Genomic DNA, 14,397 nt, shown 5'->3' on the forward strand with positions numbered 1-14,397 from the left:
AGTCTTTTAACTCAGGAAGAGCTCTGCCTTGTGACAGATGGCTTGATGGTATATTTTGCCCCCTGTTCTTCTGACCTCTTCACCAAGCTTCCTCCTTCTCCAAATTACTTCCTGGTGGAGAAATTTATTTTAAGTGTAAGCCTGACATAACTAGTTTCCACATGATACACTTGCTGTACATCGGAAATGTACTTCATTAGAACTTTATTCACTAATGGATAAAATAGTCACTGTTCTTCATGTAATTTTACCTAAGTTGATATAACCCACTTTTCTTTTGGACAATGTGTCATATCCGGCAGTTTCTATTTATATTTTACATTTTCATCCTTAGATATAAATACTTGGCTTGGTGCCACAGGTGCAATGACAAAGATGGTGGCGCATTCGGTCACAGCAGCTTCTACGGGGTCAACCAAAGGTATAATTATCTGTTTAAAATGTTAGTTTGTGATTGCAAGATCCTACTGGATATTAAGAACTTAAAGTACTGCAGATATATCCCTTCAGCGAGTTGCTTGTTAATGGAGAAAGTGAAGGAAAGTGAAGGAGCTAGACTTGGTGCTGATCATGCTGCTGCCTGCGTTAGAGAGGCGTCGAAGTGGGTGCACCACGGCAGTGTGCAGTCTAAACGAGTGATCATCTTAATTCACTTTTCTTGTGATCGCAAGACTCTGTTGGACATTGTTAATGTGAAATTCTGCAAGTCTGATTGACTGATTTATTGGCAGATTGTGAGGGAGCTGTGGGACCTCGTAGCAATGACTAGGTCTCAAGCCGTGGTGTTGCCTGTTCTACAGCTGCCCAGGAGAGAGGTGTCAGAGCTGATGCACTCCACTGTAGGCAGTGTGGTGCGCTATCCAAGATTGAGTCAGCGCTGCCACTCCACCCTAGTGTTTGCTCGGCAGAAGACAAGCTGTATTGTGTTTGACTGCAGATTGCTACGACCTTCATGGACTTAGGGTCTTGGACTATATTTTTTTGTGAAACTGTATTTTACTGATATTTGTGCCTTATGCTGTGTATGAATGTTAGCGCTGTGTTTGGCACCTTTGCCCCGCAGTAACTCTCTTTCGTTTGGCTATGTTCATGGGTATTCATGTATGGCTGAATGACAACTAAACTTGAACTTCAACATGAAGATAAGCTTGCTATCTGAGTTATTTATCAGGATTGATTAAGCTAATGGCTGGTAGGAAGAGTACCACGTTCCCTTAAAGACCCATTCTATTCCATTTCTGATAGTGAACAGACAGCGCAGAATTTTGGACGCTGAATAGGTGGTATCCTTTCCAACTACATCTTATGGATTTACTTAAACACAGAACAGTACGGCACAGGAACAGCCCAGCTGGACAACCCACCTCTGCTCCAAATGAATCCCATCTGCCCGTACATGGTCTAGATCAGCGGTCACCAACCACCGAGCCGCGGACCAGTACCGGGCCGCAAAGCATGCGCTACCGGGCCGCGAGGAAGCGATATGATTTGGCGATATGAGTCAGCTGCACTTTTCCTCATTCCCTGTCACGCCCACTGTTGAGCTTGAACGCATGTGAGGTCATTACTCGCGCGTCATCCATTTCAGCGCGGGAAGGAGATCAACTCCTCGAGCTTGCAAATGATGGCAGGCTGGAAAGTATGTTTAACATAACATCTCTGCTGGCATTCTGGATCAAAGTCAAGGCTAACAATCCTGAGATAGTCACGAAAGTACTGAAAACGTTGCTTCCATTTCCAACATATCTCTGCAATGAATGCAACGAAAACTAAATTGCGGAATAGACTGGACATAAGGAACCCCATTCGACTATCGCTGTCTCCCATCATCCCTCGATGGCACCATCATGTTGCAGGAAAACAAGCCCAGGGCTCCCACTGATTCAGTGATATTGGTGTGTTGCAATGATTTTATATGTTCATACGGGGAAAATATGTGCTGTGTGTTTAATATCCAAACGTTACTTAAAATGTTATGATGCTATTGACTTATATAACCATATAACAATTACAGCACGGAAACAGGCAATCTCTCCCTTTCTAGTCCGTGCCAAGCGCTACTCTCACCTAGTCCCACCGACCTGCACTCAGCCCACAACCCTCCATTCCTTTCCTGTCTATATACTTACCCAATTTTCCTTTAAGTGATAATATCCAACCTGCCTCTACCACTTCTACTGGAAGTTCGTTCAACACTTACTTCAAGCTCCCCTGATAATTGACTTATCACTATATTAATGCGAGGAAAGTATGCACTGTGTTTAATATTAAATTCGTTAGATAAACCCTTTTAGAAAGGAAATTGAGTGTATTAGCCACTTATCACTGATATTCCGGTCATGATTAACCCCCCCCCCCCCGAAACAGAACCGCCAAAAACGATTTATAGAAAAAAATCGTACACGCATGCGCACTGGTGCACGCGCAAGGCTTCATGGTCATTGTAGTCTTTTTTTGGGGTAAACCCAGCGTATTTGACTGCTACTCTCGTCCGTTGGCAACCCTACCACCGCGACACCCCACCCCCCCCACCACTCCCGGTCGGCCGGTCCGCAAGAATATTGTCAATATGAAACCAGTCCGCAGTGCGAAAAAGGTGGGGGACCCCTGGTCTAGATCCTTCCATTCCCTTCTTGTTCACATGTCCCTTTAAATGCCTCTTAAACATTACTATTTTATCTGTGTCTACCAGCTCCCTTGGCAGTGCCTTCTCTGCATCTTCTGTATATGCCTCCCACCTTCATCTTGAACATTGAATATCTGACACTTCTACCCTGAGAAACAGACAACTACCTTCCCTATCTATACATCTCATAATATTATATATTTCTATCAGTTTGACCCTCAATCTCTAATATTCCAAAGTAAACAGTCCAAGTTCATTCAACCTCTCCCCATGTCCAAGGTCCTTAAAGTGCACTAAAAGTCAACATTCACAAATAATTCATAATACTGTTGATATTTCTTTCTGCTTAGCAGTGAGTTTATTCAATGATACATATCTACTCCTGATATAGGTATGCTGTAGGGTTTCTACATCTCCCCAGAGTCCATGTTACATGGCAATTACATTTGCAACCATTCATCATTGTCAAAAAGCCATGTCGAGGCCTGAGATCATAAAAAGCAACTCTGTAATGCAAGGTTTTTTTTAGTATGTTTGCACCTTACGTCAGTTGCAATCCTGCTTGTTTCAATTTATGTTTGTTACCAACATCTCTGTTGCAACTATATTGCTGGCGGCATCATTACTGACCCATCCCTACAACTTTCATATATGTTTTGTTGGTTGTGTTGACCAATGGTAATAACAGTTTTTTTAAGAGATGTTCTTGAAGAACAGCTGCATAAGTAACTGGTGGCTTTGCCAGTAATGGAATTGGCTGAGTATGTTATCCTTATACGCTGTGAATAATTGGTTGTTGATACTGCAACAGCAAAAATATCTGCAGTACACTACTAACTTAGTAGTGATTATATGATCACCATATATTCTTTCTGACCATAGATTATTAATTTGCATGCAAGTGTGTCCATGTGAAATGGTTACAACTGAAAGGTAAATCACCCTCTGCAAGTTACTCAAAATTTAATGCAACTGTCATCATTGCTGCTGAAATCACATCCTGTCCTTGTGCATTTACAGATCAGACAATATACTTAGTTGCTGATCACTGGTGAGAAGTCAAAGATTGGCACTTTGATCGGCCATGGAAAGGATCCAGATAATACTTACCAAGATGAAATGCAGGAATATTTGAGGCCATGTTGTCCATTGAGCTTATGTATGTCATCATTCAATGAAATCATGGTTAATCTAACCTCACATACTGTATTCTGCATTTTCTCCCAGTTCCCTTAGGTTTGGTTAACAATGTCTCTCTCCCTTTGATTTAGAACTACTGGTGATACTAATTGCTGTCTTTCTGCTGCACCCTTTATGCAAAGCTCTGGGAAGAGAATAGGAAATTAGGAGATAAACAAAATACTCAGATAGCTTCCTTCTTTAAATAAGATGGTGATAAATATGTTGAGCTTTCCCAGCAATTTTTTTACATAACAGAGAGACTTGGTTTGATGATGGTGAAAAGGGAGCTGACAAATTGATCTCTGTAAAATCACTTCTGAAAATATATTTTCCTGTAACACCATGGCTCCTAACTTGCTTGACAGCCTCATGTCTGAGGTTCTTTTGTCAAAAGCCCTCTGAAATTCCAAGTAAACAACTTCCACTGACTCTCCTTTGTCTCTCCTGCCTGTTATTTCCTCAAAGAAATCCAACAGATTTGTCAGGCAAAATTTCAGCTTATTTTATATCACGTGCTACCAAGAAACTTCTTGCCAACTACTAAAAATCAGGCTAACTGGCCTATAATTCCTTGTCTTTTGTCTCCCTCGCTTCATAAAGACTGGAGTGACATTTGAGATTTTCCAATAGTCAGGAACCATTCGAGAATCTGGTGTTTCTTTAAAGATCACTATTAATGCACCTACAATCTCTTTCAGAACCCCAGGGTGTTCCAGGTGACTTAACTTCAACACAAGAGAACCTGCAGATGTTGGATATCCAAAGCAACACACACAAAATTCAGGGAGAACTCAGCAGGTGAGGTTGCATTGACGGAACAGTCAAAATTTCAGGCTGAGCATATTCATTACGACTGGAAAGGAAGGGATAATTTACCAGAAGAAAAGGGTGGGGGGGGGAGGGAAAGGAGGACAAGCTAGAAGATGGTGGTGAAGCCAGGTGGATGGAAAAGGTAAACGGTTGGAGAAGAAATCTGATGGGAGCCAAGAGTGGACCATGGGAGAAAGGAAAAAATGAAGGGCATCAAGGGGAGGTGATAGACAGGTGAGGGAAAGAAGAAAAAGGTCAGAGTTAGGAATAGAAGAAGAGGGAAGGGGAGAGGAAAAGAAAAAAAATACTGTAACTAGAAATTGATGCTCATGACCTCAACTCATTTATCACCATCTTATTTACAGAAGGAAACTATTTGGGCATTTTGTTCGTCTCCCAATCTCCTGTTCTTTCCCCAGGGCCCTGCATAAAAGAGGAGGCCATGGACAAATATGTCAAAGCAGGAAATAGTGAGGTGTGGGAAATTATATTATTGGATACTTTACCTTCATAATTCATCTTTTCTCTCCTCATTGTTTTTTTAGCTACCCTCTGTTGGTATTAAAAAGCTTTCCAGTCCTTCAGCTTTCCACTAATTTTTGCAAATTTGTATGGGGCCTCTTATGCTTTTATGCTGTCTTTGAATTCTCTTATCAGCCATGGTTACATCATCCTCCTGTTAGGATGCTTCTTCTTTGAGGTGAACTATTCCGGCATCTTCCAATTTTCTCCCAGAAACCTCAGGCATTGCTGCTCTATCGTCATCCCTGCCAGAGTCCCTTCCAATCCAAGCAACACACACACAATGCTGGAGGAATTCAGCAGGCTAGGCAGCACATATGGAAAAGAGTAAACAGTCATTGTTTCAGGCCAAGACCCTTCATCAGGACAGGAAAAAAAGATGAGAAATCAAAGTAAGAAGGTGGGGAGAGGGGAGAAAGAAATACATAGTGGCAGGTGATAGGTGAAACCTAAGGGGGAGGGGTGAAGTAAAGAGTTGGTTAGTTGATAGGTGAAAGAGATAAAGGCTGGAGAAGGGGGAATCTGACAGGAGAGGGTAGAAGACCATGGAAGAAAGAGAATGGGAAGGAGAACCAGAGGGAAGTAATGGGCAGGTAAGTAGATAAAGAGGGAGAGGGAAATGGGAATGGGGGATGGTGAAGGTGGGGCTGCAATTACCAGAAGTTTGAGAAATCGATATTCATGCCACCAGGTTGGAGGCTACCCAGACAGAATATAAGGTGTTGCTTCTCCAACCTGACTGTGGCCTCTTTGAAACTATAGAGGAGGCCATGGACTGACATGTTGGAATAGGAATGGGGAGTGGAATTGAAATAGGTGGCCACTGGGAGTTCCTACTTTTTCTAGTGAATTAGTAGGTGATCGGTGAAGCGGTCTCCCAAACTATGGCAGGTCTCACTGATATAGAGGAAGCCACACCAGGAGCAGCGGATACAGGAGATGACACCAATAGACTCATAGATGAAGTGTCACCTCACGTTGGAGGACTGTTTGGGACCCTGAATGGTAGTAAGGAAGTATAGGGACAGGTGTAGCACTTGTTCTGCTTCCAAGGATAAGTAACAGGAGAAAGATCCGTGGGGAGAGATAAGTGGACAAGGGAGTTGCATAGGAAACAATTCCTACAGAAAGCAGAAAGTGGTGGGGGGGGGGGGGGAGAGGGGAAAGATGTGCTTGGTGGTGGGATCCTATTAGAGATGACAGAAGTTACATAGAATAATGTGCTGGACCTGGAGGCTGGTTGGGTGACAGGTGAGAACAAGAGGAACCCTATCCCTAGTGGGGTGGTGGGTCGATGGAGTGAGAGCAGATACGCGTGAAATAAGTGAAGACAACATTGATAGTGGACGAAAGAAATCTTTTTTTGAAGAAGGATGGCATCTCATTTGTTCTGGAATGAAAAGCCTCATCTTGCAAGCACGAAGACGGAGGAACTGAGAAAAGAGGAAGGCATTTTTACAAATAACAGGTTGGGAAGAGGTATCCTCCAGGTAGCTATGAGAATCAGTGGGCTTATAAAAGATATCAGTAGATAAACTGTCTTCAGAGATCGAGGCAGAGAGATTGAGAAAGGTTGGGGGGGAGATGTTGGAAATGCACCAGGTAAATTTGAGGACAGGATGGAAGTTGGAGGCAATGCTGATGAAGTCGAGGAGCTCAGCATGGGTGCAGGAAGCAACACCAATGCAGTCATCAATGTAGCATAGGAAAAGCTGGGGAGTGATTCCGGTGTAGGCTTGGAACATAGACTGCTTCACGTAGCCAACAAAAAGGCAGGCATAGCTGGGACCCATGCAAGTGCCCATGGCTCCACATTTGGTTTGAAGGAAGTGGGAGAACCGAAGGAGAGATTATTGAGAGTGAGAACCAGTTCTGCCAGACAGAGGAGAATGGTGGCGGAGGGGAATAGATTGGATCTGTAGTCTAGAAAGAATTGGAGAGCTTTAACTCCCCCCCCCCGCCGCGATGTGCGATGGAGGTGTATAGAGACTGGACATCCATGGTGAAAATGAGACGATCAGGGCTAGGGAACCTGAAGTCACTGAAAAGATACAGAGTTTGTGAAGTGACACAGATGTAGGTAGGAAGGGACTGAACCAGAGGAGATAAAAAGGAGTCGAGGTATGCAGATATAAGTTCAGTTAGGCAGGAACAGGCAGAAACAATGGGTCTACCTGGACAGGCAGGTTTGTGGATCTTGGGTAGGAGGTAAAAACATGAGGATAACTTGGAAATGGGGGTAAGGGAACTATGGGGTTGGTGGCAGTGGAGGAAGATCTCCAGAGTTAATAAGGTTGCTGATGCTGCGGGTGACAATGGCCTGGTGCTATTTAGTGGGGTCCTGTTCAAGGGGTAAGTAAGAGGAGGTGTCGCTGGGATCCGCAAGCTAGAGGTTAGTCCACCACACTACTACAATACCCCCTTTACCTACTAGTTTTATGTGTTAGGATTAGTGCAGAGAGGGTAGAGAACAGTGTGTTAGGAAGGAGTGAGGTTAGAAATGGAGAGAGGAGTGGTGAAGTCGAGACAGTTGATGTCTTGTCGGCACTTAGCAATGAAAAGATCCAGAGCATGCAGAAGACCAGAGTGGGGTGTCCAGGAAGACGAAAGGAGGGGTCATCAATGTGGGCTGGACAGTCCTTGACAAAGAAATTGGCATGGAGATAGAGGCAGTGGAAGAAGAGCTTAGCGTCATAACGGGAGCAGAACTCCCGGTGGGTGCAGGAGGACAAAGGTGAGGCTCCTATTGAGAACAGAACATTTTGCCTCAGAGAGGGGAAGGACTGAGGGAATTGTGAAGAGCTGGCATGGATAAGAGCTGGGATTTTGGGGGGGGGGTAAGAGGGTTGGCAGTGTGTGAGGAGAGGGGAGGGTTGGGAAGGAGATGGAGTCATTGAGGCTAAGAGCTGATGGTGGGACCTGAGAGACATGGAACTGCAGAGTGAGGGTAGGGGAAGGGGAGAGCAGGGTTCCAATGGCAGCATGTAAAATCCTGGCCCAGAGGTGCTGTCGGTCAAGGTCCAGGCTAGAGCCAGTACTGGAGGTTGTGTAATAGACACCTTGAAGGTGTCCGGCAGGGTTGGAACTTGCATAGGTGGTCCGACTTTTGAATCCGCTCAGGATCATTAAAATCATCGAGGTCAGCAGCAGGGATCATGGTCTGGGGACGTCTGCGGCTGCTGGCGTTGGAGGCGGCGGGCTCTATAGTTTGTAGACGGGAATCTTCCATACCTTGCTGGATGTGAGAAAGGTGAAGAACCGGCCATTGAAAGCATGGATCCAGCGGAGGATAAAATATCGGATAGGTCCATTGCAGGTGGTGGAGAGAGAATTCTGGAGTTGTGGAAGTGACAGCGATAGGGACACCATGTCACCTCCTCATGGTGGAAAGCGTTCCAATCCACAATAATTTATTTCAATCTTTAAGATAATGTCTTTTTTGAGACATTGTAAGTGTTGTTACTTCAATGTACTCATGTTATTTTTCCTGTATAATATAACAATAAAAAGATTTGAAAAGCAAGAAAGCGTTCCAATCAACTTTGGCCAGTTGCTTTCTCATGCCTCTGTAGTTACCTGTATAATATCAGTACACCCGATTTTAGCATCTACCTCTCAAACTGCAGGATGAATTTTATCATATTATGATCACTGTCTCCTTAGGTTTCCTTTATCTTAAGCTCCCTAATCAAATCTGGCTCATTACACAACACCCAATCCAGAATTGCCTTTTCCCTGGTGGGCTCAACCACAAGCTGTTCTAAAAAGGCATCTTGAAGGCATTCTAAAAATTTCTTCACTTGGGATTCAACACCATCCTGATTTTCCGAATAGATTTGGTTATGTGCATTTCAGTGGCACATTTAGCAACTAGCAGAAATGGAGACAAATATTGTTCTTTGATTTGCTCTGTGCTTTGCCTTCTCGTTGTCTTTCATATTGCAGAGTCAAAAATCCAATTTTTAATTCAGGGTACTGATGATATAGCCGTAGGCTGAGGAGAAGAGGGGTGTGGAAAACTGTATCGGTACTGGCAGCAGGAGGCCAGATAAAGTAGGCTTGTTCAGACAACCATGTGCAATGAATCACTAAGTAATGAGTGAAAGGCTCTTATACACAGAGCAGTATTTGTTTGTGATAGAGTATGAACAGATAAACATGCAAAAGGGACATTTGTTGGCTGCCAGATGCCATGTTCAGTGTTATTCAGATTTGAGCACATCCTTATTCAAGATGCTCTGATTGTGCTCTTATCAGGATGTTTTTAATAGCACAGAAAATAAAGAAATCTTTACTTAACTGTTATTTTTCTAAGAGAGTTTGGTAAGTGATATTGTCATGAGTGTGCAATAGGAATTAGAAGAGCTTCTTTGGCAGCAGGATGCAAGTGCAATCGGAACAGACTTGGCACCGGTTATTCAGTATAAATCATTAATTGCAGGAAATAAAAAGCACATACCCGTCCAAGCTCTTTGTCCTCCAGAGCCAACACGCCTGTGCTCTCTGTGAAGAGTTTCACCTTTACTGCAGGAAGTGGGTGCGTGCTGGTGAAGTCACCTTGGGTACCCCAGCTATAGAAAAGAAACAATTTTAGGAGTGATCAATTTTTCTCATATGCATTACATTTATAGATCGAGTTAAAAAATCAGTTACTGACATAATACATGCTTTTAAACTCATCAGATGGGCTCTGGAATTACCAGACCCATCTAGCAACACTATTTGTCACTGAAGAGCATCCTGGCCAAGATTCTTTACTGCAAAAAAGAATTGGAATGGAAGACAAAAGGTTAGCACACAGTTGGCGACTGATAGACAGTAATATCGAGAAAGGTCATATGGAGTATAGTGAATAAAAAATATAATTAGCATTAAACACAGCAGGCAACTGGCATAATACTGAGGCTGGAAGTAGGTACAAACAGAATCACAGCAAAATTAGAAGAAATGCCCAGTTTCTCCTCTGGCTGCATTCTAACAGAATTAGAAAGTATAATGCTGCTACCATCTTTGTCAGTAATGAAACAAAGGGAAAGTTTGTGAAGAGAGCTCTGCAAGGAAGTACAAAATTAATTCAAGAAAACAGAGAAGGGAAAGTTAGGTAGGTTAGGTCATACTAATTTAAATACATATAGTCTTGACTATGTATTCCTAATAATGCAAATAACACTAACATTTTGATTTTGGTTTATTTGCTTTCTTGATCTTTATTTTCTCTCATTTACAGCAAACCCCAGTTGCATTATGAACATTTTTGGGGTGCAATTTCAGAATTCAGAAGTAATAAATGATCTATCAGAAAAAAAGTAACCAATTGAAAATACATTCTGCTGCTCGAGTATCTCAAAGAGTCAAACTTGGAAACAGAGATAGGTGGTATGCTAGTCTGGTACCACTCCCCCAAAACCCTAATATTCTGTCCTACACAAAAACCAAGGCACCTACCATTGTCTGTCTTATTCCCCCCATTTTCACTTCTATATACAGGTGTCCCCTGCTTTTTGAACGTTCGCTTTACAAAATCTCACTGTTACATTAGTACCGTTTTCGCTTTCAGTAAGTGTTTTCACTGTTACGAAAAAAAAGCAGCGCGCGGGGGAAACTAGCGTGCGATAAAAGGCAGCGCGCGCCCCAAGCAGCCGCTCTCCCCGGGATTCGGAACGGTATTCTAGCCGGCATTGCTTAAACACATGCCTGTGAGCAGCCGTTTGTAAGATGAGTCCTAAGGTATTGGAAAAGCCTAAAAGAGCTCGTAAGGGTGTTATACTTCGTGTAAAACTAGACATAATTAAGCATTTCGATCGTGGTGAACAAAGTAAGGACAAAGTGAGTTTGGCTTGTGGAAACTGACGAACATGATGTTGAAGAGGTTTTGGCATCCCATGACCAAGAACTGATAGATGAAGAGCTGATGCAATTGGAATAGGAAAGGATAACAATTGAAACTGAATGCAGTAGCGAACGGACCGAAAGTGAAGTCGTCCAGGAACTGAATGTGAAGCAACGGCGTGAGATTTTCGCTGCAATGATAAAGTATGACTTTAATTTTGAAAGGGTATGTAAGTTTAGGGGATATTTGCAGGATGGTTTGAGTCCTTACAAAGAACTGTATGACAGACAAATGCGCGAGGCTCAGCAGTCAAGCAAGCCTTCTGCATCAGCCACAGCAGACGATGAACCTTGACCTTCGACATCGAGGCAGGCAATCATAGGAGAAGATGAGCTGCCTGCTCTAATGGAAGCAGACGACGAGATGACACCGCAGTGTCCCACCACCCTGCGATTCGCGGAGAATGCAGCAGTAGCCGTGAGGCACACAGCACATCTTTAAGAAAAAAGCCTAAATAAACATGCTAACTAATTAGGTGCCACCCGACACGTAATTGTCGGCCCAGATCAGAGATGACTCAATTGGAAATCGGTACTGATCTGGGTCAGCAATTACGTGCTGGGCGGCACCTAATTAATTAGCTTGTTTATTTCAGCTTTTTTCTTGAAGATGTGCTGGGTGCGTCCTGGCTACCGCTGTACCGCTGCATGCTTCACGGATCGGTATCGCTTGGTGGCCTGGAGGTTGGGGACCACTGCACCACCCCAACCTCTGACGACTCAGCCTAACACACCATCATCAGTGTGCTCGGCGCTGTCTTCCTGATTCTGGTAAGTGATACTACACTGTACATACATTATTTCTACTTTATATAGGCTGTGTATTTTTAGGTGTTATATGGTATGATTTGTCAGCTTCATAGCTTAAAGGTTACTGGAGAGAGTGTTTCTGCTGGTAGCGCTTGCGTGAGATTTTCGCTACGGAGAACAGTGCGGCAATGATTGTAGGAAAGTATTTCTACTTTATATAGGCTGTATGTTTATTGTATCATTCCTGCTTTTACTATATGTTACTGTTATTTGAGGTTTTATGTGTTATTTGGCATGATTTGGTAGGTTATTTTTTGGGTTTGTGAACGCTCACAAATTTTTCCCATATAAATACATGGTAATTGCTTCTTCACTTTATGACATTCCGGCTTACGAACCGTTTCATAGGAATGCTCTACCTTTGGATGGCGGGGGAAACCTGTACATATATGTCACTATTTACAACCCTGAGATTAAATTTCTTGCAGGCATACACAATAAATCCACGAAACATAATAAAATCAATGAAATGTGCCCAACAGGACAGACAAACAACCAATGTGCAAAAGACAACAATCTGTGCAAACATACTGTAAAAAAGATAACAATAAATAAATAAGCAATAAATATTGAGAACATGAGATGAAGAGTCCTTCAAAGTCAGTCCGTAGGTTGTGGAAAAGTTCAGTGTTGGGGTGAGTGAAGTTAAGAGAAGTTATCCCCTCTGGATCAACAGTCTGATGGGTAATAACTGTTCCTGAATATAGTGGTGTGGGTTCTAAGGCTCCTGTACCTTCTTCCTGATGGCAGCAGGGAGAATAAAACATGGCCTGGATGTTAGGAGTCCTTGATGATGCACGCTGCTTTCTGGCTACAGTGCTCTGTGTAGATGTGCACAGTGGTAGGGAGGACCTCAGCCCCTTGGCACGAACATAGAATTCACAAACTTCCGGTAATTCCCTCCCCCTCCCTTCCCCTATCCCTATTTCACTCTGCCCCCTCCCCCAGCTGCCTATCACTTCCCTCATGGTTCCTCCTCCTTCTACTACCATTGTGGTTTCCCCTATTCCTTCTTCACCTTTCCTGCCCATCCCCTCCCTGCTTCCCCTCCCCCACCCCTTTATCTTTCCCCTTACTGGTTTTTCACCAGGAACCTACCAGCCTTCTCCTTCCCACCCTCCCCCCACCTTCCTTATAGGGCCTCTGCCCCTTCCCTCTTCAGTCCTGATGAAGGGTTCCGGCCCAAAACGTTGACTGATCATTTCCACGGATGCTGCTCGACCTGCTAAGTTCCTTCAGCGTGTTGTGAGTGTTGTTTTGACCCCAGCATCTGCAGAGTATTTTGTGCTATTGGTTTTTAAAAGCTTTCCAATCAATTTCCCACCAATTTTTGCTGTATTATATGCTTTCTCTTTGGCTTTTATGTTGGCTTTGACTTCCCTTGTCAGTCACGGTTGCGTCATCCTGCCTTTAGAATACTTCTTCCTCTTTGGAATATATATATCCTGCACCTTCTGAATTGTTCTCAGAAATTCCAGCCATTGCTGCTCTATCATCCCTGCCAGTGTTCCTTTCCAATCAATTTTGGCCAGCTCCTCTCTCATGCCTCTGTAATTCCCTTTATTCCACTGTAATACTGGCACATCTGACTTCAGCTTCTTCTTCTCAAATTGCAGGCTGAATTCTATCATATTATGATCACCGGTCCCCAAGGGTTCCTTTACTTTAAACTCTCTAATCAATTCCAGTTCACTGCACAACACCCTATCCGGAATAGCTGATCACCTAGTGTGTTCAATCACAAGCAACTCTAAAAAGCCACCTCATAGGCATTCTAGAAATTCCCACACTTGGGATCCAGTGCCAACCTGATTTTCCCAATCTACCTGCATATTGAAATCCCTCATGACTATTGTAACAATGCCCTTTTGACATGCAATTTTTGTCGTTGTAATTTGTAGACCATATCTTTACTGTTGTTTGGGGGTCTGTATATAACTCCCTTCCAGGTCTTTTTACCCTTGCGGTTCCTTAGCTCTATCCACAATGATGTAACACTTTCTGATCCTATGTCACTGGTTTCTAATGATTTGCTTTTTTTTAACCAAAAGAGCCATCTCACCCCTATATGTGGATTCCTCATCACCTTTAATTCAGCCATCAGCAGTGCTGTCATCAGCAAATTTAAGTGTGGCATTGGAGCTGTGATTAGCCTCACAGTCATGAGCACAAAGTGAGTGGAGCAGGGGGCTAAGCCCACTGCCTCGTGGTGCACCTGTGTGGATGAAAATTGTGGAGGAGATGTTTTTGCTCATCTGAACTGACTGAGGCATGCAAGTGAGGAAACTGAGTATCCAGTTGCGCAAGGAAGTATTGAGGTGAAGGTCTTGAAGTTTATTGATTAGATTTGAGGGGATGATAGTATTGAATGCTGAACTATAGTCAATGAACAGCATCCTCATGTATGCACCTTTCCCCTTAAAGATATTTCCCCTTAAGGAAATGCAAAGGACTCAGAGAAAAGCTGCACACAGACTGGAGATGCTTTCTAAAAGAGCACTCAATATGTTTCAGATGTTGTGCTTCAACAGTACACCAAGCAAAAAGCTGTAAAGCTG

At 43.4% G+C, this 14,397-nt stretch overlaps 1 protein-coding gene across 4 annotated transcripts in view; it reads right to left on the reverse strand.

Annotated features, from left to right (window-relative positions):
* Positions 1–14,397, reverse strand: part of cadpsa (Ca2+-dependent activator protein for secretion a) — a 511,391-nt gene that overhangs the window by 250,480 nt on the left and 246,514 nt on the right. For all 4 annotated transcript variants that reach the window (XM_072280505.1, XM_072280503.1, XM_072280504.1 and 1 more), the window contains exon 7: positions 9,600–9,711. In XM_072280505.1, the coding sequence (XP_072136606.1) occupies positions 9,600–9,711 (112 nt within the window). The remainder of the gene's footprint in view (positions 1–9,599; positions 9,712–14,397) is intronic.

The sequence above is a fragment of the Mobula birostris genome, chromosome 16 (genome assembly GCF_030028105.1).
Source record: "Mobula birostris isolate sMobBir1 chromosome 16, sMobBir1.hap1, whole genome shotgun sequence".
NCBI classification, from domain to species: Eukaryota; Metazoa; Chordata; class Chondrichthyes; order Myliobatiformes; family Myliobatidae; genus Mobula; species Mobula birostris.